Raw genomic sequence first — 25,138 nt, forward strand, 5'->3', positions numbered from 1 at the left:
CAAGCTCTACAAAGAACAAACCAAAAAGTGGCATGACAAAATATTACTGAAGATGGAGTTCGAGCCTGGACAACATGTATTATTATTTAACTCTCGTCTCCGCTTATTTCCAGGTAAGTTGAAATCAAGATGGTCTGGTCCGTTCACCGTGGTGAAAGTGCATTCCTATGGCGCCATTGAACTGAGCTGTCAAGATGGTCAGACATTCCAAGTCAATGGGCAGAGGTTGAAACATTATTTTGGCAATGAAGTGCGGAACATGGAGAAAGTTGCTTTGATAGACCCTGCATAAACACTCCAGAAAAGTCGGGCTGACGACGATAAACCAAGCGCTCTTTGGGAGGCAACCCAAATTTTTTTTTTTTTTTAAATTTTGTTTAATTTTATTTTATTTTTTTTAGTTACTTTTATTGAATTTCAGTTATTTTACTAATTTTGGTCCTAATTCGGAGTTTTATTGCAGGTTCTGTTCTTCACAAAAATCACATTTTGGAGTATGAAATTCGAGAATATAGCGCTCCAGCGCTCTCCATATAGCGCTCCAGCGCTGTTCTTACGTTGGATTTTTTTAGAAAAGTCGAAAGTTTAGCGCTCCAGCGCTAGTATGTGAGCATCAAAGTCGAAGATATAGCACCCCAGCGCTCTCAATATAGCGCTCCAGCGCTGTTCTGTATCATCAAGGACGAAAGTTTAGCGCCCCAGCGCTCTTCATATAGCGCTCCAGCGCTGTGTCTGAAAAACAACGGGCGCTCCAGCGCCACTTATATAGCGCACCAGCGCTATCGCGAAAATTTTGAAAAATAAAAGGGGATCTCAGAATTCATTCAGTCATAATCCTTCAGATTTCCTAGCCTTGTTCGCCGCCTCCAAGAAATTGGCCCCTGCAATTCGAGAAAAAATCCCACCTGAAACTCTCGGCTACACCATACATCGCACAAATTCATCCTTTCCTCGCATCTTGTTTGAATTTTCGTCATCCGGGTTTCAATATTTTCGCAGCTAGGGATTTCAAGAAAAGGGGCGTCGATCTCTATTATTTCTATCGAAGAAGTGAGCTTCGAATTCATTGAGGGGCGAAGCCGAGTTGTTCTATATCTTGTCAAACTTTCTCTATTCCGCCGGACTCGACACCAGCCGAGGTAAATTGAACATTTTGGGGCTGAAAAATTCTGCCGATTTCTTATATTGGAAGGGCTCCGTGCTGCGTATTATTTACATGTTTATGGTGCTTTTAGAATTGATCATCCGAAATTGTTGTGAGAAATTCGTACATGGATTGGAAGTTGATCATTAGGTGGTGCATAATATTTGCTTATTTGTTATTGGAGGGGCCAATTTATGTGACATTGTTGTTCTGCTAAAGATTTGCGATTTGTGCGGTTATATCGGGTTGGTAGACTTGTTATTGTTGGTTGTGCGGCGTGGTAAATTGTTTAGATTGGTTGGAGATTAAGCGGCATAGTGGGCGGTGGTGTACTGTTGTGTTGAAGTATTGCTTGGTTCAATTGAGATTGCACTATTGTAATGGCTCCGAGAAAGAAACAAAAGCAGGGTGCATCTTTGTCCGGTACTTTTGATGCCCATCGGTTTTGGGATGAAGAGGCCGCCAAGAATTATTCTCTCATGGTGAGCAAGAGAATGGTTAGAGAAAGAGGGTTTGATCCTAATTCTCCTCTACCTTTGTGGGATGTGCGACAAGCAGCTGTTGCGCGAAGATGGACGAATTTTGTCCAACATCCCGGTGATGCTGTGATTTCTTTGGTCCGAGAATTTTATGCCAATCTAAAATGTAAGCATGAGCAATTCCATGTTCTAGTGCGAGGTAAGCGAGTGGCATTTGATGGGCACACCATTAATACCCTCTATGGTATGCCATCTATAGATGAGGATGAGTATTCGGCATTGAAGTGATGTGGACTATGATGAGATTATTGCCACTCTTTGTGAAGAAGGGGCACAATGGAAGATGAAGAATGAAGCAGTGGTATATTTTCCTTCCGGGAAAATGAAGCAAGACACGAGGTCTTGGTTTTTTCTGATAGCTGCTCGTGTGTTGCCCACTGGCCACACTTATGAGGTGACAGCGAAACGGGCTGTGCTGACTTACAGTATTGTCACAGGAAAGACGGTGAACTTGGGGAACATCATTCACGATTCCATTATTTCGGCGGTAAAGGGCACCACGACTGGTGGATTGCCGCACCCTGCTCTGATCACCGCGCTTTGTGCACATGCTGGCGTTACATGGGGTGCAGATGAAGAGCTTTTTAAGGTTCAAGGACCTATTACTGGGACTACACGAGAGAATATACCACCCCCTCCGCGAGCAGCCGCACCTCGAGATCGCCCGACGAGTAGCAGCCAGCCACCACCACTACCACTTACTGGAGCGTATGAGCATTTTGATGAGCGATTGACGCGAGTGGAGCAGCGGCTAGAACTTCATTGTCGTCGGACTGATATTTTCATGGATTATATGGTGGATTTCATGACGACTCTAGCCCAGCGATTTCCTGGCTCCAGTGAGGATCCGCAGTTTCCCCCACCTCCTACGTGGCAACCCCAGGATGATGACATGGGCGATGACCACTGATGGTCGTCGCCATAGGTACGTGTCTTCCCTTGTTCTTTTATCGATTCATTGTACATTAGGGACAATGCACGAATCTAAGTTTGGGGGGGTCTTGAACTGTTATGTTGGTTGTGATTTGGATGTACAATGTTTGATGTTTATGTGGTTGTTGAATTGTTGGGTTGGCGAAAGTGGTTGGGTTGAAACGTAGTATGAAATTTGGATAGTTGTTGTTGCATGCTGAATCAGTCACTAGTTCCTGCATTTGTGTTTTTAGTTTCTCGTTCGTATTATGTTTTTGCTTGTTTTGTTTTGTGTCAGTTTTATTGTTCAGTTGTTCGTTTTATTTTAATGTTGTCTGTGTTCGGTGGTGTGGTTGTTTATTTGAGAAAACAAAAACAAAAATATGAAAATGAGAAAAGAAAAAGAAAAATGGCCTATGACGATGAAGTTGAAAAAAAAAAAAGAAAAAAGAAAATATAATCTAGTGTTGGCGACATTGGATCTTGAGTTCTCACTTTTTCTGCACTATAGCCTTGACTGTCGATACTCCTGATAAGTAGAGAAAATTGTGTGGATTTTGTGAGAAGATTAGCTGATTTGATTCTTAACTTTGGTGATACATACTCGAAACTGAGGTAGATTTTTACAAACAGAGAAATGATTTAGGCAACTTTGTTTTTGAGCCTGCAAGCCTTTGATTTGTTAGTCTTTCATTTGTAGCCTTGCGAAAAAAAAAAAACAAAAATCCAATTGGATGAAAAAGAAAAGATAGAAAAAGATGGAGAAAGTAAGGTGAGGGGAGGCATTGAAAATGGATTGAAATTTGAGTCCAAAGAAAATGCAAAAAGGTGTAGAATGTATGGAGTAGAGGAGTCAGACAAATGTCTAACAATGCCCTGCAACTGATAAACCTAGCCTACTCAATACCGTAGAAAATTATAAATATCCAATTCTCTTTGCTTGAATCTTATATGCTTACATTGACTATGGATACTTCTCTGCTATAAAAAGTGCTTGCCCAAAAGAACCCCCTGATAAGTCCTGTTGATCTTTGGGAGTAACGGTTGAACTTGGTGGAGAGTGTGTTGAAACTAGAGAGCGGGGTTAATGACTCTTTGAGGCTTACTGATTGCATGATTTGACCGAAAGTTAGGTGGGTAGACAAGATTGGCTAATCACACACACACGAGAACTCTTGAGAAAATTAGCTACACATGGATTAATTGTTGAACATCTGAGGCCAGTTGGGTTAATAAGTTTTACTGTTTTCTTGTGTGTTTTTAATTCCCTGTGCGTCTTAGTATTTTGTTTGTGTTGTTTTGTTTTGCTCGGGACTAGCAAAAGTTCAAGTTTGGGGGGATTTGATGAGTGCAATTTATGCACTTATATTTTATATGATTTAGCTTGGCTTTTGTTGTGTTTTGAGCGATATTAGGCATTTTCCTTGTTGTTTGTGTTGTTTGCAGGAATTTAAGTGTTATTCATTTTAATCGGCCAAAAGAAGTGAAAAGGAGGTGAAAAAGAGTTGAAGAACAAAGAAATAAAATTGCCCAGACTAGCGCCCCAGCGCTACAAGCCAAGCGCTCCAGCGCTACACGGAGCCTTCCGAAGGGTGAAAAGTCGAAGAAATAGCGCTCCAGCGCTATCAAACCAGCGCTCCAGCGCTGTTGAGGAATTTGGACGGGCGCTCCAGCGCCAATGACTAGCGCTCCAGCGCTGCGCAATCCTAAAATTTGGAAAGTTTTTGATCGAGTTTAAGAAAGGATTTTAAGGCTTATTCTGAGGGATACGAGGGTTAGAGAGAATTTTTCAGAGCATAAGACGGCTATTGAGCGATTGGAAGTGCACAAGAGCTTGAGAATTCGGTACGAAGACGGAAGACGGCGGCATCCGGCGACGGAGAAGCTTCATTCTAATTCGTTCTAGTTTCTCTTTGAACTCTGTTTTTCTTAGTTTATGGATTGTTGGAAAAACATGAGTTATTTGATTTTGAATTGCGTTATGAACTAATTTCTTAGTCTAGAGGTAGACGGATGTTGACTGGAAACCATGATTGACATATTTTGATTTATATATTTAAATTTCTTCACACAGTTTATTTGTGTTTTCCTGATCTTAATGCTTTCAATTTACTGGCCATAGATTGAATGATATTTTATTTAGAATCTATCACTCGAGAGAGAAGATTTTGAATACGACATAAGAAAATACATCTTTGGTGTTTATACTGTTCGAGAGGCATATAACTCCATAGAATTCGTTATAAGAATTCTTGTGCTATTTAACGGATTTAATAATTGAACTTTGATAGAGATATTGAGTTTGTTATTGAATATGAATTTCTGCTTGACACTCGAGAGAGGTAGTAGAAAATAATAGGGATTCTTGGCTAATAAACTAGAAGATTTTATAATTGAACAATCATTAGAAATAAATTGTGGTGTACAGTCAAGTGAAGTCGAACCTCTAGCATTCATCACTTATTGAATTTTTTCTCGTGAACTCGTGGTATTTAGTTTTGTTTCTTGAAAATTTTAGTTTTATAAAAATCAAATCAACTTCGTAGCTCTACATAGGATTAGGATTATATTAGTTGCAAATATTTGATATAATATCATTTATTCATTCTCCGTGAGAACGATCTGGACTTAAATTCCTGTATTATAACTTGACATCATGCACTTGCGAGCGAAAAACACGCAACACATATTCAACAAGGTTGAAACATAGCAGGAAAATGTCGTACACAGGCCATAGAAGGTTTCTACCTGCAAATCATCCTTATCGAAGGCAAAGAAAGGCATTTAATGGGTACCAAGAGTTCAACCCTGCACCCAAACCATTGAGTGGCGATGAAGTGTTAAAAAAAGTCGATGGAATTCATTGTCATTGGGGAAAAATGAGAAAGAAGATTCAGTCCACGAAGGATGATGTAAAACCATCCTTCAAAAAGAAATCAATTTTCTTTGAACTTGAGTATTGGAAACATCTATATGTTAGACATGTTCTTGATGTGATGCATATAGAAAAGAACATCTGTGAAAGTCTTCTCGGTACGTTGCTTGACATTCCGGGAAAAACAAAGGATGGAATTGCAGCTAGATTAGACCTTGCTGAAATGAATTTGAGGACAGATTTAGCTCCAGTGATGGGGGAGAAAAAATCTTTTCTGCCAGCAGCATGTTATACATTTACAAAAGATGAGAAAAGAAAGATTTTGAATTCTTTGTGTGGAATGCAATTACCTACATGTTACTCATCCAACGTTAAAAACTTTGTTTCGATGAAGGAGTTGAAACTTGTTGGCCTTAAGTCACACGACTACCACACTTTAATGCAGCAATTACTTCCAGTGGCCATACATGGTGTCTTGCCCAAACATGTCAGAGACTCTATCACTCGTTTGTGCTTCTTCTTCAATGAGCTATGTAATAAAGTGATGGATCCCTCAAAGTTGGATGAGCTGCAGAGAGAGATTGTGATCATATTGTGTTTACTTGAAAAGTGTTTTCCACCTTCATTTTTTGACATAATGATTCATTTAACAGTTCATCTTGTGCGAGAGGTGAAATTATGTGGCCCAGTTTGGTATAGGTACATGTATCCCTTTGAAAGATACATGAAGATTTTGAAAGGTTATGTGCGAAATCGCAATAGACCGGAAGGTTGCATGGCTGAATGTTATATTGCTGAAGAGGCGGTTGAATTTTGCTCAGACTATCTTGGTAGTTTGCACACAATTGGGATCCCTACAAGTCATCAACAAATAGAACTTACTAAACCTTTGTCGGCTGCAATTGTGCAATCCATTGCTGAGGATGAGTTGCAACAAGCACATCGTTATGTATTGGAAAATGATGTTGACACTGATCGCTATATTGAGTAATTTCTTCCACTTACTAATATGTTCATTAAGTTTTCTTAAATCTACATGTTTGCTTACTCGTAATAATAATTTGAATAGGGAACACATGGCATATTTGAATGCAAGATTTCCACAAAGGGCTAAGTCCAAGAGGTGGTTACAAGATGAGCATAACCGAACGTTTAGTACCTGGTTGCTTGATCGTGTGAGTTCATTTATTATCACAATTGGCGTACATTTATTATCATGACTGTGCATAAATAATAAGTTATCACATAAATAATATAGGTTGCACGTGTTGATGATCATTCCACTTATCAAGTATCCGAAAGATTAAAGTGGATGGCGCGTGGACCTTCCAAGCAAGTCTTAAAGTACTCTAGTTATTTGATTGATGGGGTTACTTATGCTACAAGAAAGCGTGATGATATGCGAGTTGTTCAAAACTCCGGAGTCAGCTTAGTTGCAAAGACAATGCAAGTTTCTAGTGCAAAGGATAAACATCCTATCGTGTCAGATATGGTTTTTTATGGAGTAATACAAGAAATATGGGTGGTTGATTACCACAAATTTCAAATTCCGATGTTTAAATGTAATTGGGTGGAGAATAGTAATGGTATCAAGGTAGATGATCTTGGATTCACGTTGGTCAACCTCCATAGAATTGGATACAAATCTGATTCATTTATTTTAGCGAGCCAAGCGAAGCAAGTTTTTTACATTGAAGCTCCTGAAGATCCTTTATGGAGTGTTGTACTTGCGACTCCAAGTAGGGAGTACTTTGAATACACAAAGGGTGAAGAGTTGGAAGAAACTGCAATGCATTATCAGTCTTCTAGCAGAGGGTTAGCACCAATGGATGTTGATGTTGCAGATGACAATGAACCATGCATTCGTGAAGACTGTGATGGGATTTGGGTTGAAAATAATTAAGTACTTAAGTTTCACATTTGAGATGAGTTTGTAAAAAATTTACATTGAGATGTTATTTACGCTTTGAAGATGCTTGTTTGACATTGTTAGTTATGATCAGATATTTTTTGACATTCAGTAATCGAACAATGGCAAATTAGTAGTTCTTGGATATTGAGAGTACTTCTATCTTACATGAATTGTTCTTATTTTTTGTTGTTGCCTATATTTCTTTCTTATTTCTAGACAATGCATTTATTTGTGATTACATAATGCGTCTAAAAGTTGACAGGAAAGAGTTCGACAACTAGCGAATACTTATCAGTGCTTGTATTTGCTGTAGGTTTTGGCTTCTGAAAAGCTGTTGGAGAACAAATATAAAGCTGCCCAACGAAGCAAAGCAGTTACTGATTAGCGTCTGCTGTTTCAAAGTTTTTTCTGCTTTTTTGGGGCTAAATCTGGTTTGAACTGTAGAATAGCAAGCACTTATTTTCAATATATTTTAATTGATTTAACGGTTTAATTCATCTTTTAATTTCTGTCCGCTGTCTTTGATTTGAAAACAGGCCATCGACAAAGTTCCTTTACTCCCAGGTTTTCTTGAGCTCGTAGGGATAGTGTATTCATCTGTGAGTATCTTTATTTTTGTGAATGGCTTATCTATGTAGTTTATACCAATAATGTTGCATACTCGTTGGTTTTCCCTAAATTAATGTAATTTTGGTTTTTTTCTTTTAATGTGGATATCCATATATCCTTCAGGATAAGCCCTTAGATGATTGGCAAGGCCCCACAGTAATACTTTGTATATTGCATGGATCGATGTCAGCTGAGTGGAGATAAGTTGAGCAGGGAAATGTCCCAGCTCAGTTTGATCCTTTAATTCCAGTTGAGCTGAAAAACTCAACCCAGATGATACCTTGAACTTAGTTGAGGAACTCTTTAGCTCAGCTCTTTCTTTTATCCCTACGAATTTGTGATGACTAGAAAGGTGGCTTGCAATACAAAGAGTTGCACCATCAGCCAACAATTAGTATAAAAATTAGGTCTGCTTATGTTTTGTGTGCTGAACTTTTTCATCTTATATTGATGTTAAATCTATCTGTTATGTGCCATTCGTCTCATAGATTCTATTAACTTCAGTCTTGTTAAAACTTTTTGTTAGAATCACTCACTTTGCTAATGGCAGATTAAATTTTTTGCAGAATCAGATTAGTGAAGTTGGTTCTGCCCTCTACAATTGCAAACAATAAATATTAGTGAAAGAAGCAAAAATGGGAAAGGGTAAAGAGAAATTAGAATATGCTGCCACTATTTCAGACGCAAAGTTGGGCAAGGGTAAAGAAAAAGTAGAATATGCTACCACTAGAGAGAGTTGGTATGGTAACACTGGGTTGGATTCTGCTGACACCGACACCACTAGAACTCCTAGAGGTCGCACAAAAATGGATAGTCTTGCAATACAAAGAGTTAAAGGAATTAAAAAGGATGTTGCATTCAACAAACTGGGACAGCCAGTTGGAGAAGCTGCTATTGGAATGCAGAGTTACATTGGCGTGGTTGCACGGGAAAAGGTCAAGATTTCTTACAAGACATGGAAGCAAGTTCCAATAGATGTTAAAGAATTGATATGTGATTCGGTTAATGTAAGTAATTTATCATGTATTAAAATATAGGATATATTTAATATGTTTATGTTATTAATTTCTAATGTATTCTCGCTTTTGTTATTTGTAGTTGTCATATAATGTTGACGCAAAGTGGAAGAAGGGTTGTTTGAGATCAGCAAACAGTAAGTGGCGTCAATACAAAGCCCATCTTACGCAGACGTTTATTTTAGGCAAGCTTGATAAACCTGAGGAGTTGTATGAGCCACCTGCTATTCATGGTATACCAAAAGATGATTGGAGTGCGTTTGTCATCAGTCGTATGTCTGGAGACTTCATTGTAAGATTCTTTATTATTTTATAATTTGTACATAATCAACCAAAAGTCATTCTTTAACTATTATTCAAATTTGACTTGTCGCATATTTGAAATGACTAGAAACTAAGTGAGCAACAAAAAGATAGAAGAAAACAAAACGTATATCCTCATCGGCTTTCACGCAAGGGATATGCACGATTTGCGTCTGAAATAGTAAGTATTTCTTTACAAACCATCCAAATTATTCACATACAATTTATTCACATGTGTTATTGTATTTTTCTTCCTTGTAGGCGGCTGAATTAGGTGACGATGATGACATTAACAGGGCTATTATGTGGAAGAAAGGATGAGCCAACAAAGCAGGAAACTTTTAAGGGGAGGATTTGACGCAAAGAGTACAAAAGATTGTAAGTGAATTCACATTTTAGAAAATCAGCATGTTTTTTGAAATGACAATTGTTTTAGTAATTATTCTTTTAATTTGCATGACAGGATGATTATATCCAACAAAAAAGAGATGGTGTGCTGAGAATTGAAGGGACAAAAGAGGATATCCTTTCAAAAGCACTTGAGACCAAAGAATATGATGGGCGTGTGAGGGGGATTGGAGGTCATGTCACTCCAACCTTATATTTCAATGCTGGCAGAACATTGAAGAGCAGTGGAGTTCCCACAGATGTACTCGTGGAGCATGAAAGGAAGTTGATGGAAGCAAATAGAATAATTTCAGAATAAGGTGCACGCTTACAAAGACTTGAGGAAATGATGCATAACATGGGTGCACGCGACATTTTAATGGATGACAAAGGCAGTTGCTCAGTGAAAAATCAAGTTAACCAAGCCAAGATGGAAGACAATGATTATGAAGACGTGCTGATTTTGATCAAAGCCGATGCTTTACAGGTATGACAATAGTTTGAGTCATATTAAATAGATGTAATAAAACTTATTGACATGTCTATTTGTCTTTTTTAGGGTAAATCAGCTGCATTAACTTTGGAATCTAGCACAAATATTGTTGCTTATGGTACAATTATTTGTGTTGATCCTCAAAAGTTGCTTCATGGGGTTCCATTACCAAAGAATTGCTACCGAGTCTCTATTGATGTAGTAGTTGATAAATCAGCGCCTTTGCCATTTCCTATTGCAAATGAATGTGAAGTAGTGGGCGATGCTCTTGGAACCCATGTGGCTTGGCCACAACACTTGATAGTGGAGCAAGATAAGGTATATGTGATATTGCAACTTTATTCATTATTCAACCTATCTAACTTGTATGTATTTACAATTAATAGAAGCCTCGAAAGAAGGATTTGGCACCACCCAAAGAGAAACATGTTGTGTCACCTTCTGTCCCACTGTCACTACATATGATGTATTGTTATAGCAAGCATGCTTTGGGTGAAGGAAGATTTATATCACTGCGTTTAGATCGTGAGGTGTTCGATGATGATTGTGTAATTATTTTGCACTGTGAGGACATTGATGGTTTGTATCATGTTGGGCCAATATCAGGCAATTGTGTAATTGCCTATATATGGTAAGTTTTTTGGGTTTTAAGCTAAGTAATACATCAACTTCATATTTTTGCTTACATTCATTTTATTTTATTATATTTACAATGAAAGGTATCTTTACAAAAAAATGTTGGAAGATAACAAGGAAGGAAAATTCATATTTGTGAATCCACACAGAATCTCGAATATGGGAGAAACTACGCACGACAAAAAGAGTAAGCTTGAAAGGTTGAACCAAAGGGCGAGTGCTTTAGCAGATAGACTGAGTGGTGCATCGGTTGATCAACTAGTTTTGGCGCCATGTAATATCGGGTAAGTAAATATTTAAATATCAATTTGGTTGCTTTATTTCGATTATTTATTGAATTAGAAGCACTAATTATGTTTTTTTTGCGTAGCTATCATTGGATTCTCACTGTTATTCAACCATACAAGGATGTTATTTATGTGTTGGATTCCTTAAGTCACCGCATTCGTGATGATGATTGGAAATATGTAGTGGATATGTGAGTTTATATTTATTTATTTTTATCAAATATTTATTTCACTCATACAAAAACTCATATATCAAGTATATTGAAGGGCCTTGCGATTGTTTAACTCAAACAAAGGAAGGAAGGGTAGAAAGAATGCTATGTGGGTAGTAGTACAAGTATGCATAATTTATGTTTAATATATTATGTTTAAATATCTAAATTTGTCACCAAAAATTTTTCTCTACTACCATAGGGTCCTCGGCAGCCAGATGCAAAACAATGTGGTCTTTATATGATGAGATATATGAGACAAATTATTCAAGAAGTTGAGAATATCGAGAACGTTTCACTACGATCAATATTAATCTTTCTTAACTCAAATAATTACAACTAAATTGTTTTAAATTTGCAAAGTTATTGTTATATGATTTTTTATTAACATAATATATGTGACAGTTCTCAAAAGGTGAGTACTCGTTAGAAGAAATTAAAGAGGTGCTTTCAGAGTTGACAGAATGTATACAAGAACACGTTTATGAATAGGTATGCACATGTATTTTGTGTCTTGAATAATGCAACAACTATCATAATGCATGGATGCATTGAATTAATTAAAGCCTTGAGTGCATGGAGTACATGCATGAATTTGGTGGTTTGGGCACATGCAACTACTGTCCATATTTTTTTTTCAAGCAGACAGTAGGCGAGGCCTTCTGAAACTGGTTCGAATGTGTGTTGTTTACGTTATTTTCATGCTTCTTTTTCCTTTGCGTCTGTGATTCCCTTAGCGGTTCCTAGTGCGATATTATACCTATACTCCCAATTCAAATGCTTCCCAGATTGCTCCTTAGATGTGAATAGAAACTTGTCTAAAGAACTATTTCTCATAAACTCATATACTAATAGCCTATGCCTCCCTTCTGATCAGAATCCTATCAATCTCATCAGATTCAACTGGTGGGTGCTACTGATCGTCGCCACCTCCATTCTGAACTGTTTCTCGCCTTGCTCGATCCCCTCCAACTGCTTGACTGCCATAACAGTTCTATTAGCAAGAACCACTGCTATCCATTTGATCGATTAAGTAAAAATTCATATAATTAGTTGTTGCGCATGCATGATATAATTAATGTTCCAGAAAGTAGGCGAGGCCTGCAGCAGGCTTATCTTATCTTTTGAATCATCATTGATTTTCTTCTTGTTCTTGGTCATGATTGACTAAAGGGTCCAATAATATTCCCAATAATAAAATGAAAAAATCTTATTAATGTGTGATGAACTGTAAATTTACATAAAAATGAAAGCAGCCCATGTTATGAGGTTTACATTTGTTAGTCTATTTTTTGTTTCATGATGTTTGATATGCTTCCACTGTGTTGTCATTTATAAATTTATGGTTAGATTTATATGGTTTGATATGATGTTATATTTAACATGTGTTATCTAATGTTGTATTTCAGAAGTCTGGTTCTTACTGGTGGCGGAGATCGTCTGGTTCTTACTGGTGGCGGAGATCGTCGCTAACTGTGGTCGCATTTAGAAAAATTGCATTGTTAGGAACAATTTTCTTTCAATATTGCAGCACCATCTTTGTGGAGATAGCTAGCGTTAAATGCTTGTTGATACCTTGCAATTTCAATATATTGCAGCACAATGACTCTATACTTTTTTATGAGAATATTTTGCCACAGATTTGCAATTTCATGTATTTTAATAGTGTTATTTATATAGAAATTTAAATTTGAAAAAAAAAATCGAAAACAACGTTCTTAACGACAACGTTTTTTATTGGTAGCACAATGATTTTTTAAGCAACATCTGCCAAGCACAACGCTTTTTTACACGGAGAAAGCGTTGTCGTAGCTTCAATCCGCAATGCTTTATCTGCGTTGTGATTTCTACAAACAACAACGCTTTTGCAGCGTTGTCTTTTATACAATCTACAACGCTTTTTAAGCGTTGTAGATTGTATAAAAGACAACGCTGCAAAAGCGTTGTTGTTTGTAGAAATCACAACGCATATAAAGCATTGTGGATTGAAGCTACGACAACGCTTCCTCAGTGTACTAAAGCGTTGTAATATCAAAATACCACAACGCTTTTTAAGCGTTGTCGTATCCAAATACCACAACGCTTTTTAAGCGTTGTGTTTTCCGAAAATCACAACGCTTTTTCCGCGTTGTCTTTGAGCGTGGTCTTTTACAACACAGGCTACGACAATGCTTTTTTGGGGTCATTAACAACGCGGAAAAAGCGTTGTCGTAGGCCATTTTTCTTGTAGTGTATATTTGTGAGATAGGTTTTCTTCTGTATTAAGAGAGTGAGTGTCTCTTTGGAAACACAGAGAGAGGTTGTAATTTTCCAAATATTATAGTGGAATCTTTTGGTTTTGCCCGTAGTTTTTACCCTAATAATTATTGGGGGTTTTCCACGTAAATCTTGGTGTCTATTTATTCTTCAATTTTCATAGTTTCTATCTCGTGATGCCGCACTTGGGACCAACAGGCTTAACTCTATGATATTCGACAGTTTTAATTACATCCCTCAGTGATGGGTCAATATTGTTTGAAGTTCAAGTAATTTGACAGCCCTTGAGCTGAAAATGTCCATGCAAAGCCTACAGAAAAAAATTGGCGAGAGATATTTAATGGATTGAATTTTTTGACGGGGAATTCATTCGTAAACTTACAATAATTAAAAATCTAGGAGAAATTACAACTTGTGAAATTTGTTTGTCATCCACTACTGGGATTTTTTTCCCTTTTTTTTACCCGAAATCTCTAAACCTACCAAATATTGCTTATTTGACACTAATATAATATATAATACTTTATGTTTTTTGGTAATACATAAGCACAATTATTTATATATATATATATATATAAAATGTGAGAATCCGCTATCAGTCTAACACTATCATTCGATGTCGAACTAATAAACTAACGCATTAACCAAGTAAAACAAACTCAGCAAATTCTGTGCAACATAATCGCCCAAGAAGAATTTGACAAGGAAAACCGAAACTTCTTCCATTTGTAAAAAATTTACTTATTTCATCAATTCAGTCACCTCTTGGAGCATACATAAACATAATTATTATCCCATGCGTGTAGGGTAGCCTCAACGTGGGACAATGGGATTTTTTGAGAAGAAAGTTGTAATCCAAATAATGTATTTCGTAACTTTAATTAATATAATATTTTCCGTTCATCAAAATTCGTAATTTTGCACTCAATCGGAGTCAAAATAATCAATTAGGTACAACAAATTAATGATTCTTAAAATCAAAGACGTGTATGGATGGGTCTCTTAACTAATTTGACATCAACGAATCAATTTTTGTTTGTGAAACACAAATATTGCTTCACAATTATCTCTGTTTTCACAATATTACAACTTCAATTCGATTCATTTAGGAAATTTAGGCAAATAATTTATAAAATTTTATCTTTCTTTTTTGAAATTATAAAGTTTTATCTTAATAATATATCATAAAATGTGTTATCAAAATATATATATATATATATATATATATATGTCATGATTGATTGATCGTTTTATTTTATACTGAAGATACTTATAATAAATATATCATAAAATGTGTTATCAATATATATATATATATATATATATATATGTCATGATTGATTGATCGTTTTATTTTATACTGAAGATACTTATAAAAAAAATTATATTTCAAAATATAGTTGAATTTAAATGGTAATATAATGAATTTTTCACACATGCATTTATAATTTGATATATGTTTATTAATAATATCTAATACATATATAATAGAGAAGATATATTTGATTGACAATATTAATTAATACGCAATATAATATATATCTTACTATATTATTATAGTAGACACATTCTAATTAACTAACTTTCAATTAATTGATGAAATATGATTTGAAATTACCATTATATCCTAACATGATTTTTAATTAAACCAAAATTATTAGATAAATTAGACATTTTATATGACTTTCTCTTTTAAAGCCATTATATGTTTTATTATTGACCAAAATAACGCTCACTTCCACTTTGTGTCATTTAATTTTTTTATTTACGAAAATAACACTCATTTTTTAAAATGGATATATATATATTGCGTTTTTTTTATTATTTGTTTAGGAAAATAGTATATTTTCTTGTATTTTTTAAATTTTTAAATTTATTTTTATTTTTTGTTTTTTTTAAAAAAAAAACGATTATATGAGCACGCAACGCTTGCAGCGGATACTAATGATTAATTAATGGTGGGGGGTAATGAAGTAGAAAATGAAGAGTACCAAAATAAATTCACAATTCAAAGTGGTATATTTATATGTAATAATAATAATAATAATAATAAATATGTTAGATCGAAGCTCAATATTCACTCACGGGTCAAAACTGTTGAAGTTGATTGTGATTTTGAATGAAAAAAATTATAAAATATTGTTTAATTTCTTGTAATAAAGTAAATGGCACTATAAAATAGGCCCTGATGTGTAAAATATTAAAGCACACCATTGATCCGATCCCTCTCATGATCAACAAGAAAAGCATATATTTTTTTCCTTTCCTATCTCAAACTCACAATGAACATGGAAAACCAGCTTGAAGCTCTCTATTTGGCAAACTTGCTTTTCCGATCCCAAGAACAATTCGCCAGGCCAAACATGTTGTTCCAAACCCAAGAATCGCGCAGGTGCGGATATATATATATATATATCGCAAAACACGATAATTATACTGATACATATATATTCCTATTAACTAAGTTTCTTGACGAGATTGATTCTGTTCGATTGTTGTTGTAGTCACGTCCATGAATTCGGTGCCGCGGCGTGTTACGACTCGGGAGCTTCCGATCCAACTCAGGAAGCATTGGCTTCAAGGAACGTTGCTTTAGAACGGAATAGGAGGGAGAAACTCAACCAAAAGATATGTGCACTTAGAGCTGCGGTGCCTATCATTACCAAGGTGCTTGTTAAACACATGATCATTCTTCATGTAAAATTTCTTTCTAGGGATAAAATTGCATACACTACCCATTTGCAATCACGAGACTGCCGACGTGTTTTCAAATTTTGAGACTCGTATAAACGAGGGAGTCTGTGCTCAAAATTTAAAAACATAAGATGTATATACCCAAGATTTGACAATATATACGATGAAATAATTATTATTTTTTTTTCTCGAGATTTCACATTGGTATATATATAGTGTGTCAATAGATACAAATAATGTATGCCATGCTTTAATTTATAGTTTTTTTTACCTGATATATAATTTGACAAATGGTGAAACAAATTTGATGTAGATGGACAAAGCATCAACCATCAAAGATGCAATTGAGTACATTCGATCCCTTCATGAACAAGAGAGGATAATCCTAGCAGAAATTTCAGATTTGGAAAACTCCAAGCCATCAAATGGTCACGAATTCGATCATCAAGACGCCGCCGCCGCCGCATCGTCTTGTTATAGACCAAATGCACCAACAATGGACCAAGATTGCTTTAATTTTGCGGGATCAGCAATTATTTCATCCCCTATTGAAGTTTTTCAGGTGGGTTTTTTGATGGTTTTGTTATATATAGTTGACTCGACTCGGTTCTAAGTATAGTTCTTGGCCCGTCACGCGCTTTGGTTCATGGCCCGGGTGGAGCTCGAACTTGAAATTACTGATAAAAATTTACTTAGATTTATGAAGGGGCTGGGCCATATGCCCATATAATATATATACATACTTTTAATATTCAACAATTATTTAAATAATTAGTGAGTACGTAACTAAATAAGTAGATTGATCGAGTTCGGGTTCGAGTTGGGATGAACATGTATGTAATTGTTGGTGTGCAGTTAAAAGTAGTGAACATGGGAGAGAAGACAGTAGTAGTAACCTTGGAGTGCAATAAAGGAAGAGACACGATTGTAAAGCTATGTGAAGTGTTTGAATCGTTGAAGCTCAAAATCACTACTGCCAGTATTTCTTCTTTTCCGGGAAGGCTTCTGAAGACTGTGATCTTTGAGGTACTTTATTCTTTTCACTTCTTCCACTCTCCTTTACACTTCTTCCACTCCTGGATTCTCATGAATATGATTTAAAATCAAACTCTTCAATCAATCAATATAAAATCTTTTAATTGAATTTTTATCTCTTCAATCAATCATTATAAAATCTTTTAATTGAATTTATATATATATATATATATATATATATATATATAAACAAGGAAACAAATAATTAATTCATATTATTGGCAATTATTGATATATTGGGGGGTCCACAAATTTACGTTATCATAGATTATTCTAATAAAGACATGAGCTTATGAACAACAAGAATAATGCATTTCTTTTGACAAGGGTAATGATACCGCAAAAAATATTAGTAATATATTAATCTCCCTAAATATCGGAGATATTGAAGTTTGCGAAACGTGATTCATACATGTATTTCCAAAGAGTCCAATTTCATGAATTTATATTCATGATATGAATCGATTTGATCTATATCTATCGTAAAAAATAATATTTTTTTATGAGTCGATGTCAAAGATCAGTCTGACAAAATTCATTTGTGAGATGATCTCATAATAGTTTTTGTTGTTTTCAAAATTTCTAGGACATTGTTTGGCAATGAGAAAAGTAGTCGTGTGAATTGACTCCTTTCTTTAGGTTTCCATCTTTTTGTGGTCCGTCGTCCACTGAAGATCCCACAATAGTAATTCCAGTATCGTCACCATAAATTATGATAATCTTTACTACAATGTGATTTAGGCCGCATATAGTAAAGTAAATTATTATACTATCTATATTTCACCGATTACAAAATCCCTATTTTTATTTTTATTTCAAATATCATATTAATATACATTTAAATAAATTTCCTCTGTAACTATAATATCTTTTCCACTCTAGCAAAATTTGTTCAATAATCAAATCATATTTTAATTTACAAAATATTATATACGGGTTACCAAATGTAAATAAAAACTAATTAAGAGACAAGATTTGTAGTCCAATTGATCTCATTATTTTTTTAACTGGCTGTGATTCGAGTTTGAGTCATCTTCACCCTTAGCTTGTACTTCAAAATAAATAAATAAACTTACATTTTATAATGACGACATTATGCTAATTATCGTTACACGATGTCACAATGGAATTTCATATATATAGATGGACAATATAATATTCTTCTCTTTTGTATTTATTTGTTTGGTTTTTTCAGGCCGACGCTGAGGAAAAAACAGTTATAAGAGCAAAGATAGAGGCTGCCATATATAACATCTCTGAACTATCCACACAGCCCTAGGGGCGATCAAGATGTGGTTTTTTCATAAAATTATCATCGAATTATTGTGTTCGGTTTAAAAAAGATTTTTGAAAATTATAGTTTTAATTTAATAAAATTAGATTTGCTGTTTAACGGTTTCGGGCGGTATTTAGAGTTTTTTTTTTTTAAAAAAAAATTCTCTTGATCGTTGTTACTAGATCAAATATGGTGACACGTTGATTGATAGGTGGTGTCTATTTAACACAAATTGCATAATACAATAGAAGCTAAAATAGAAAAGTAATATTTTTGATATAAAAAAATAGTTTTTTCATGAGTCGATCATAGAGATTCATTTCACAAAATTAATTAGTTAGACGGTTTTGTAAAAGTTTTTATGTAAATATAATTATAGAATAATTAATTAAGCGACCCGGCTGGTGTGATTTTAAAAAAATGGCACCGCAAAATATAATACGGTTCTGTCTAGTTTTTATTTTTTAATCACGGTTTTTTTAAAAAAAAATAGCAGAATATCGATGCGACGCAATTCGGTTCAGACAGTTTTCAAAAACACAAACTCACGTAAGACGATTTCACCGATCAATTGTGTGAGACGGATTTCTTATTTGGGTTATTCATAAAAAAATTTATTATTTTTATTGTAAATATAGATAGAATTAACATGTCACGGATAAAATCCATTGCAACTATTTTTTTTTTAAAAAAATACTTGATCTCCACTTCACATCCCTAGGAGCACTTCAAAATGGCAAGATTTTTTTTTTTTTTTGAAGGTAAAGCAAGAATATTATTAATATGAAATCGCATCATTCGAAACAAGCTCTACCATCCAAGTAGGAAAATTTTCTAGTTCCCAAACAATCAGGACTGGAAAAGAAATAGCAAAAGAAGCAATGGAGTGAGCCACTAAGTTTGCCGATCTTCGAATGTGAGTTAACTTAGTACCCTGAAAATGACTCAGTTGATTTCTAACTTCTCCGGCCTTAGCACCATTATAACTGATGTCTGTCTCTAAGCTTGTGACCGCTTGCACCGCTAAGAGAGAATCTGAAGAAACTTGATATATCGGAAAGCCTCGAATATGGGCTAATCTCAAGCCATCTTTTATCGCCTCTAATTCGACAAAAACAACAGAGGGAGGCTTCTCAATTCTTCGTCCAAAAGCAAATATCAGTTGCCCTTGATGGTCCCGTATCACCCCGCCAATTGCAAAAGAGTTTGATTTATAATTTACTGTCGCATCAATATCAAGCCTGAGGCAATAAGGTGGTGGAGCATACCAGTGCGTAAGGGCCGAGAGACTCGAAGAAGGTGGAGTAATCTGTACTGCTCGGCGTGCATTATGGAACTCTTGTAGCAAGGGAACGCACCAGTCCACTGAGATCCCCGAGCCATCTTGTTTGTGTTTATGAATGATCCGATTTCTTTCACTCCAACAAGCCCATGTACGAATTGCAAAGAATTCAAATTCATGAATCTCCAGCTTTTCCATCAGCCATAAAAACACATCCAAGATCTGAAGATGTCTAACCTGCTGCAGTAAAGGCCAAAAATGAGTTTTCTTCCAGCAATTTTTCATCAGAGTGCACCAGAATAATGCATGGACTGTAGTGTCTTGGCCAAATTGACATAAAGGGCTTCCGCCACTCACCGGTACATGGTGTAATGACAAATTATATCCCGTCGGGATTATGTTATGAAGAACTCTCCACCAGAAAACACGGACTTTAGGAGGGAGAAGTCTCGGAGATTCGAATTACGGTCCGGAATCCACTTATCCTCGTAAATCCTAATATTTTCCCAATTTCCCACCCTCCACTTCAGGCCCTTTTCCACCAGAGATCGGCCCCAAAGAAGCGATCTCCAAATGGCTGATGGCTTACTACCTGCTCCAGCTTCCATGATATCTGTGTGTCGAAAGTATCTAGCCTTTAAAACTCGAGCAACTAGTGATGTCGGTTTAATTAGGATACGACATATTGTTTCGCCAGTAGTGCCCTATTAAAAGAAATTAGATTTCGAAACCCCATACCTCCCATACATTTAGGGCGACAAAGAGCTTTCCACGATTTTCAGTGTATTTTCTTTTTGCCTTCATCTGAACCCCACCAGAAATTTGCACACTCTTTTTCTATTTCCTCACAAGTTGAAACAGGTAACCGAAAGCAGGACATAGAATAAGTTGGTATTGATTGGAGAACTTCTTTAATGAGGATTTCCTTCCCGCCCACTGAATAAAATCGACTGTTCCAGCCCCTTATCCTCTTTGTAACACTGTCTACTAAGTAATGGAATTGGCCTTTCTTGTGTTTGGTAGTGAGAGTCGGCAGCCCAAGATAGACTTCATGCCCCTGAACTATCGGAATTGAGAGTGTCTTTTTAATCCACTGAGCTATGACTTCTTCAGTTTTTGGGCTAAAAGAAAGAGATGATTTATCATAATTGATGAGTTGCCCCGATGCTCGTTCGTATAGGGATAAGCAGTTGTGAACTCCCCTACACCCCTCTTGGGTAGATCGGAAAACAATAAGGCTGTCATCTGCAAAAAATAGATGTGAAATCGACGGACATGAGGGGGCAATGCGGACACCTGAAAATCTCTTTTGGGCTTCATGCGCAATGAGGAGGGAAGACAAACCTTGGGCACAGATAACAAATAAATATGGTGACAGAGGATCTCCCTGGCGGATACCTCGAAAAGGAGTCACACTTCCCACCAACTCACCATTTAAAGAGTACGAATATCGAACCGATCGAACACAGCCCATAGCTCGGTTCACCCAAATAGAATCAAATCCCAATTTAAGCATCATACTTTCCAGGAAACCCCATTCCACCCTATCGTATGCCTTACTCATATCCAATTTAAGCGTTGCATAGCTCTTACCTCCCATTTTTTTGTTCCGTATCCAGTGATTAACCTCATAACCCAAAATGATGTTGTCAGAAATTAGACGGTTAGGAATAAAAGCGCTCTGAAAATCATTAACGATGCTTTTAAGAACAGGTCTTAGCCTATTTGTCAGAGCTCGTGCGACAATCCTATAGCAAACATTGCACAAACTGATAGGCCGGAATTCCTTGATCATCAATGGGTTTTTAACTTTTGGAATCAAAGTAACCACAATGTCATTCCACTCTGCCAGATATTTTCCTTGATTTAGAATCTCCAATACAGCGGTTGTAACTTCAGCGCCAATTACCTGCCAGAATTTCTGATAAAAGAAAGCAGACATACCATCAGGGCCCGAAGCTTTATCTGGGTGTAGATCAAAGAGCGCATTTTTAACTTCTTCTGAAGTAAAAGGTGCACACAACAAATTGTTCATCCTACTGTCAACCACCGTCTCTACACAATCCAAGACCCTATTCATATCTAACTCTGACGGTTTTTGCGAAGTGAAAAGAGTTGAAAAATAGTTCATCAAGATTTCAGACATGATCCCCTGATCAGTGCACCAATCTCCATGCACAGACACCAATCCACTAATTAGATTTCTGGCTCTCCTAATTGATGCTTGACGATGAAAAAACTTAGTGTTTCTGTCTCCATTAGTGAGCCAATTAGCTCTGCTTCGTTGTTTCCAGTACATCTCTTCTTTGGTAACGAGTTTCTCTAACTCCTTCTCAATCTTGGAAATCTCCAGCTTTGCATTCTGCCAACTATCAAAAGTTTTTAATTTATTCAAGGCAGCACGTTTGTTCTTGATTTGGCTAGGAAAATTTCTGAATCTGTCACCAGCCCACGCTTGGATAGTGGCCTTACACAAATTAATTCGTTCAGATAGAGACATTGAGTTATTTTCCTTTGACCAACCTCGATCAATTATATCAAAATAGTCTGTTTCCGTAGCCCACATTGGTTCAAAACGGAATTGAGAGCTGCGTTTTAAGCTTGAATGATGGTGCGAGCCCAGTTCCATAAATAAAGGCCGATGATCGGAATGATAGAATTCAAGAGATTGAGCTCTCGCAGTTGGAAACATAATACGCCACTCAAAGTTACCTGTATAGCGGTCCAGTCTTTCAAAAATTAGGTCCTCGTTGGATCGGCGATTAGCCCATGTAAAGAACTCCCCATTCCTATAGAGATCCTGTAAAGAGCAATCATCCAAAGCATTTCTAAAAGCTTGGATCTGGCTGTGCTGCCGAAGATTTCCCCCCTGTTTTTCTACATCCGAACAAATTTCATTGAAATCCCCACCGACCAACCAAGGAAGATCTTGCAATTCCCGAATGCCATGAAGACGCCTAAGCAATTCCCATGAAAAGTGCCGATAACTAGCATCGGGATTACCATAGAACCCGGTAAAACGCCATAATTTGTCCAGGTACTTTATAGAACAATCAATATGTCCTGACGAGAATGACCGAATCGTAACATCAAAAGGATCCTTCCATAATAAAATAAGCCCATCGTTGCGCCCTCTACAGTCAACCACAAACATCCCACTGAAACCAAGTAACGGTTTCCAAGACTTGCAATTAAACTCCCGCATTTTCGTCTCGGATAAAAAAAGGAGAGCTGGGTCCTTTTCGGTTATGAGCCATTTAAGTTCACGGAACGCGCGTTGGTTCCCAAGCCCACGTGCGTTCCAAACAATACAACTCATATTTTTCGGCGGGGTTGCTTAGCAACCTCCGCCGTTTCTCCATATGTGAATATGCCGTCCAGCTCATCAATCTGACGTTTCTTTGAAGGACTGAGCAGTCCCTGATTTATTCCCACGTCCATCATCTTCTCCCCCCGATCTTCCTCATCAATTCCAGGAGCTTTTGAATCCAAGTTTCCAGCCTCTCGGTCTATCCTCTGCCATTTCTTTGGCATATAGTTATTTAACTTATCATTACCAGCTAGCGGCTCAGTACAAGAATCTTGATAATAAGCTATCCCTTTGCCCTTATCTGTAGAGGTTGAAAGTTCACGAGGAGTCATTTCTGTATCCAGAGGCTGCTCGTTCTCAACAAGATCCCAGCTTGCAATATGGGTATTTTTCACCTGCCCTGCTACTCCAGATTTTTCAGGACAATCCACTGTACTTTGCTCACCATTTTTAACAGTTTCTAAATCTTGGATTATACGGGTAGAGCCCACCTCCAGCTCTAAGGTTTTTAGTGGTTGAACAAGAGCATTTTCCTTACTAATCTCGAGCATAGGATCCAAACAAGAAATACCAGCGGACTCTAATTGAGCATTCTCCAATTGCTGCTTTTTACTACTTTTTAGAGTAAGGGCTGCACCTTGCGCAGCTTTCGAAGCTGATTCTCTGCTGCTCTCCGCCCTACCTCCCTCATTAAGATCTTTTGAATGGCTGCTCATCTCCCGAGTTTTGTTAGGAGATGAGGCCCTGGCTTTTGCTCCTCCTCGAGAAATAGCTGCCCTAAGCCAGTCACCAAAAGGTAGTCTACTGCCTTCTCCAATCGGCTCTTCACAATCTCTGAAGGTATGGCCAATACAACCACATTTATAACAGAAATCTGTTAGACGTTCATAGGCCAATGTTGGGCTTTGGCCCAACTACTTCTATTATTCCCAGCCCATTTAATTGGGCCCTTGTATAAAGCCTACTCCCCAAAACCTTATCTGCTGATCGAGAGAGAGTGTGAGATCGAGAGAGGGAGAGCTTGAGCAGCCGAAGAAAAACCTTGTGCGTTTTTGGCTTTCTTCGTGAGCGTTCCATCTTCCTCTCAAGTGACCTTGTGTCCTTCATTTTCTCCTTGAGCCTTGTGTTGCTCTGTGTGAGTCTCTCTCTTGTTCCTCCCTGGTGTCATTGGGTGTTCTCCTACTTAGTAGGGGGTTCAAGCGTGAACAGCAGGGTCATGGGAATCCTTGTGTGCCTTGCCTTGGCTTGCTGGTTTATTGAGAGAGACGGTTCTAGTTATCTAAGCCTGAGCTCGCTGATTTCTTCCCATTATTTTTCCTGTTCGTTCTTTTGGTTTTCTTTATTGTCTGGTTTCTGCTGCTGGCTTTGGTTTGTAATTGTGCAGGTGATAGGTACATATAGGATGGCTAATCGGCTCAAGCTCAAGGTGGATACCTAACAGTGGTATCAGAGCCACTGATTCGCCGAGCCACCGCCGCCCAAAGGACAGCAGCCGTTCGTCGTCGTTTCTGGGTGCCATCGCCGCCAGCCTCTGCCCGTCGCTGCCCCTGCCCGCTGTCCATCGAGCCACTGGTTAGTCATCAAGCCAGCCGAGCCGCCTGGACAGCAACCGCAGCCAAGACGCCTGGACTTTCGCCGTCGCTGGATAGCCCACGTTCCGTCACTGCCGTGAGCTTGATGGCTGTGGAATCGAAACTCTAAGTAAGGGAGTTTCGCGCTGGTATATTGGCTTGACCTTGAACTTTTTTTTATCGCATTAGTAGCCGCTAGCCGTGGTTTAGGTTCTGGGATTACGTGCTGGTAGAAACTAGGACTTACGTGCTTACTAGTTGCTTTCGCTGTGTTTGTTGAAATCTCTGTGGTTTACTGCTTTTCTGTGTGAAAAAGTTTCTGTGATTTTTCTGTGTGAAAAAATGTCGTTCACTGGTTTTAATCTTGAACCTTTTAATGGGAAAACTGA

At 37.1% G+C, this 25,138-nt stretch overlaps 3 protein-coding genes across 3 annotated transcripts; 2 read left to right on the forward strand and 1 right to left on the reverse strand.

Moving 5' to 3' along the window:
• Positions 1-8,626: 8,626 nt before the first annotated feature.
• On the forward strand, positions 8,627-10,016 carry LOC140889644 (uncharacterized). Its single transcript, XM_073297363.1, has 4 exons — positions 8,627-8,998; positions 9,090-9,299; positions 9,399-9,491; positions 9,774-10,016. Exons 1-4 carry the CDS (start codon positions 8,627-8,629, stop codon positions 10,014-10,016), a joined length of 918 nt encoding a protein of 305 aa, XP_073153464.1.
• Positions 10,017-15,803: 5,787 nt separating this feature from the next.
• Positions 15,804-18,703, forward strand: LOC140886609 (transcription factor bHLH35). The gene is made up of 5 exons (XM_073293279.1): positions 15,804-15,973; positions 16,086-16,248; positions 16,589-16,837; positions 17,131-17,301; positions 18,506-18,703. Exons 1-5 carry the CDS (start codon positions 15,864-15,866, stop codon positions 18,587-18,589), a joined length of 777 nt encoding a protein of 258 aa, XP_073149380.1. The 5' UTR covers positions 15,804-15,863; the 3' UTR covers positions 18,590-18,703.
• Positions 18,704-19,364: 661 nt separating this feature from the next.
• On the reverse strand, positions 19,365-20,476 carry LOC140889645 (uncharacterized). Its single transcript, XM_073297365.1, has 2 exons — positions 20,297-20,476; positions 19,365-20,105 (listed from the first exon to the last, which is right to left on the reverse strand). The coding sequence occupies exons 1-2, from the start codon at positions 20,474-20,476 to the stop codon at positions 19,365-19,367; spliced, it is 921 nt and encodes a 306-aa protein (XP_073153466.1).
• Between the last annotated feature and the right edge of the window lie 4,662 nt (positions 20,477-25,138).

The sequence above is a fragment of the Henckelia pumila genome, chromosome 3, assembly GCF_033568475.1.
Source record: "Henckelia pumila isolate YLH828 chromosome 3, ASM3356847v2, whole genome shotgun sequence".
NCBI classification, from domain to species: Eukaryota; Viridiplantae; Streptophyta; class Magnoliopsida; order Lamiales; family Gesneriaceae; genus Henckelia; species Henckelia pumila.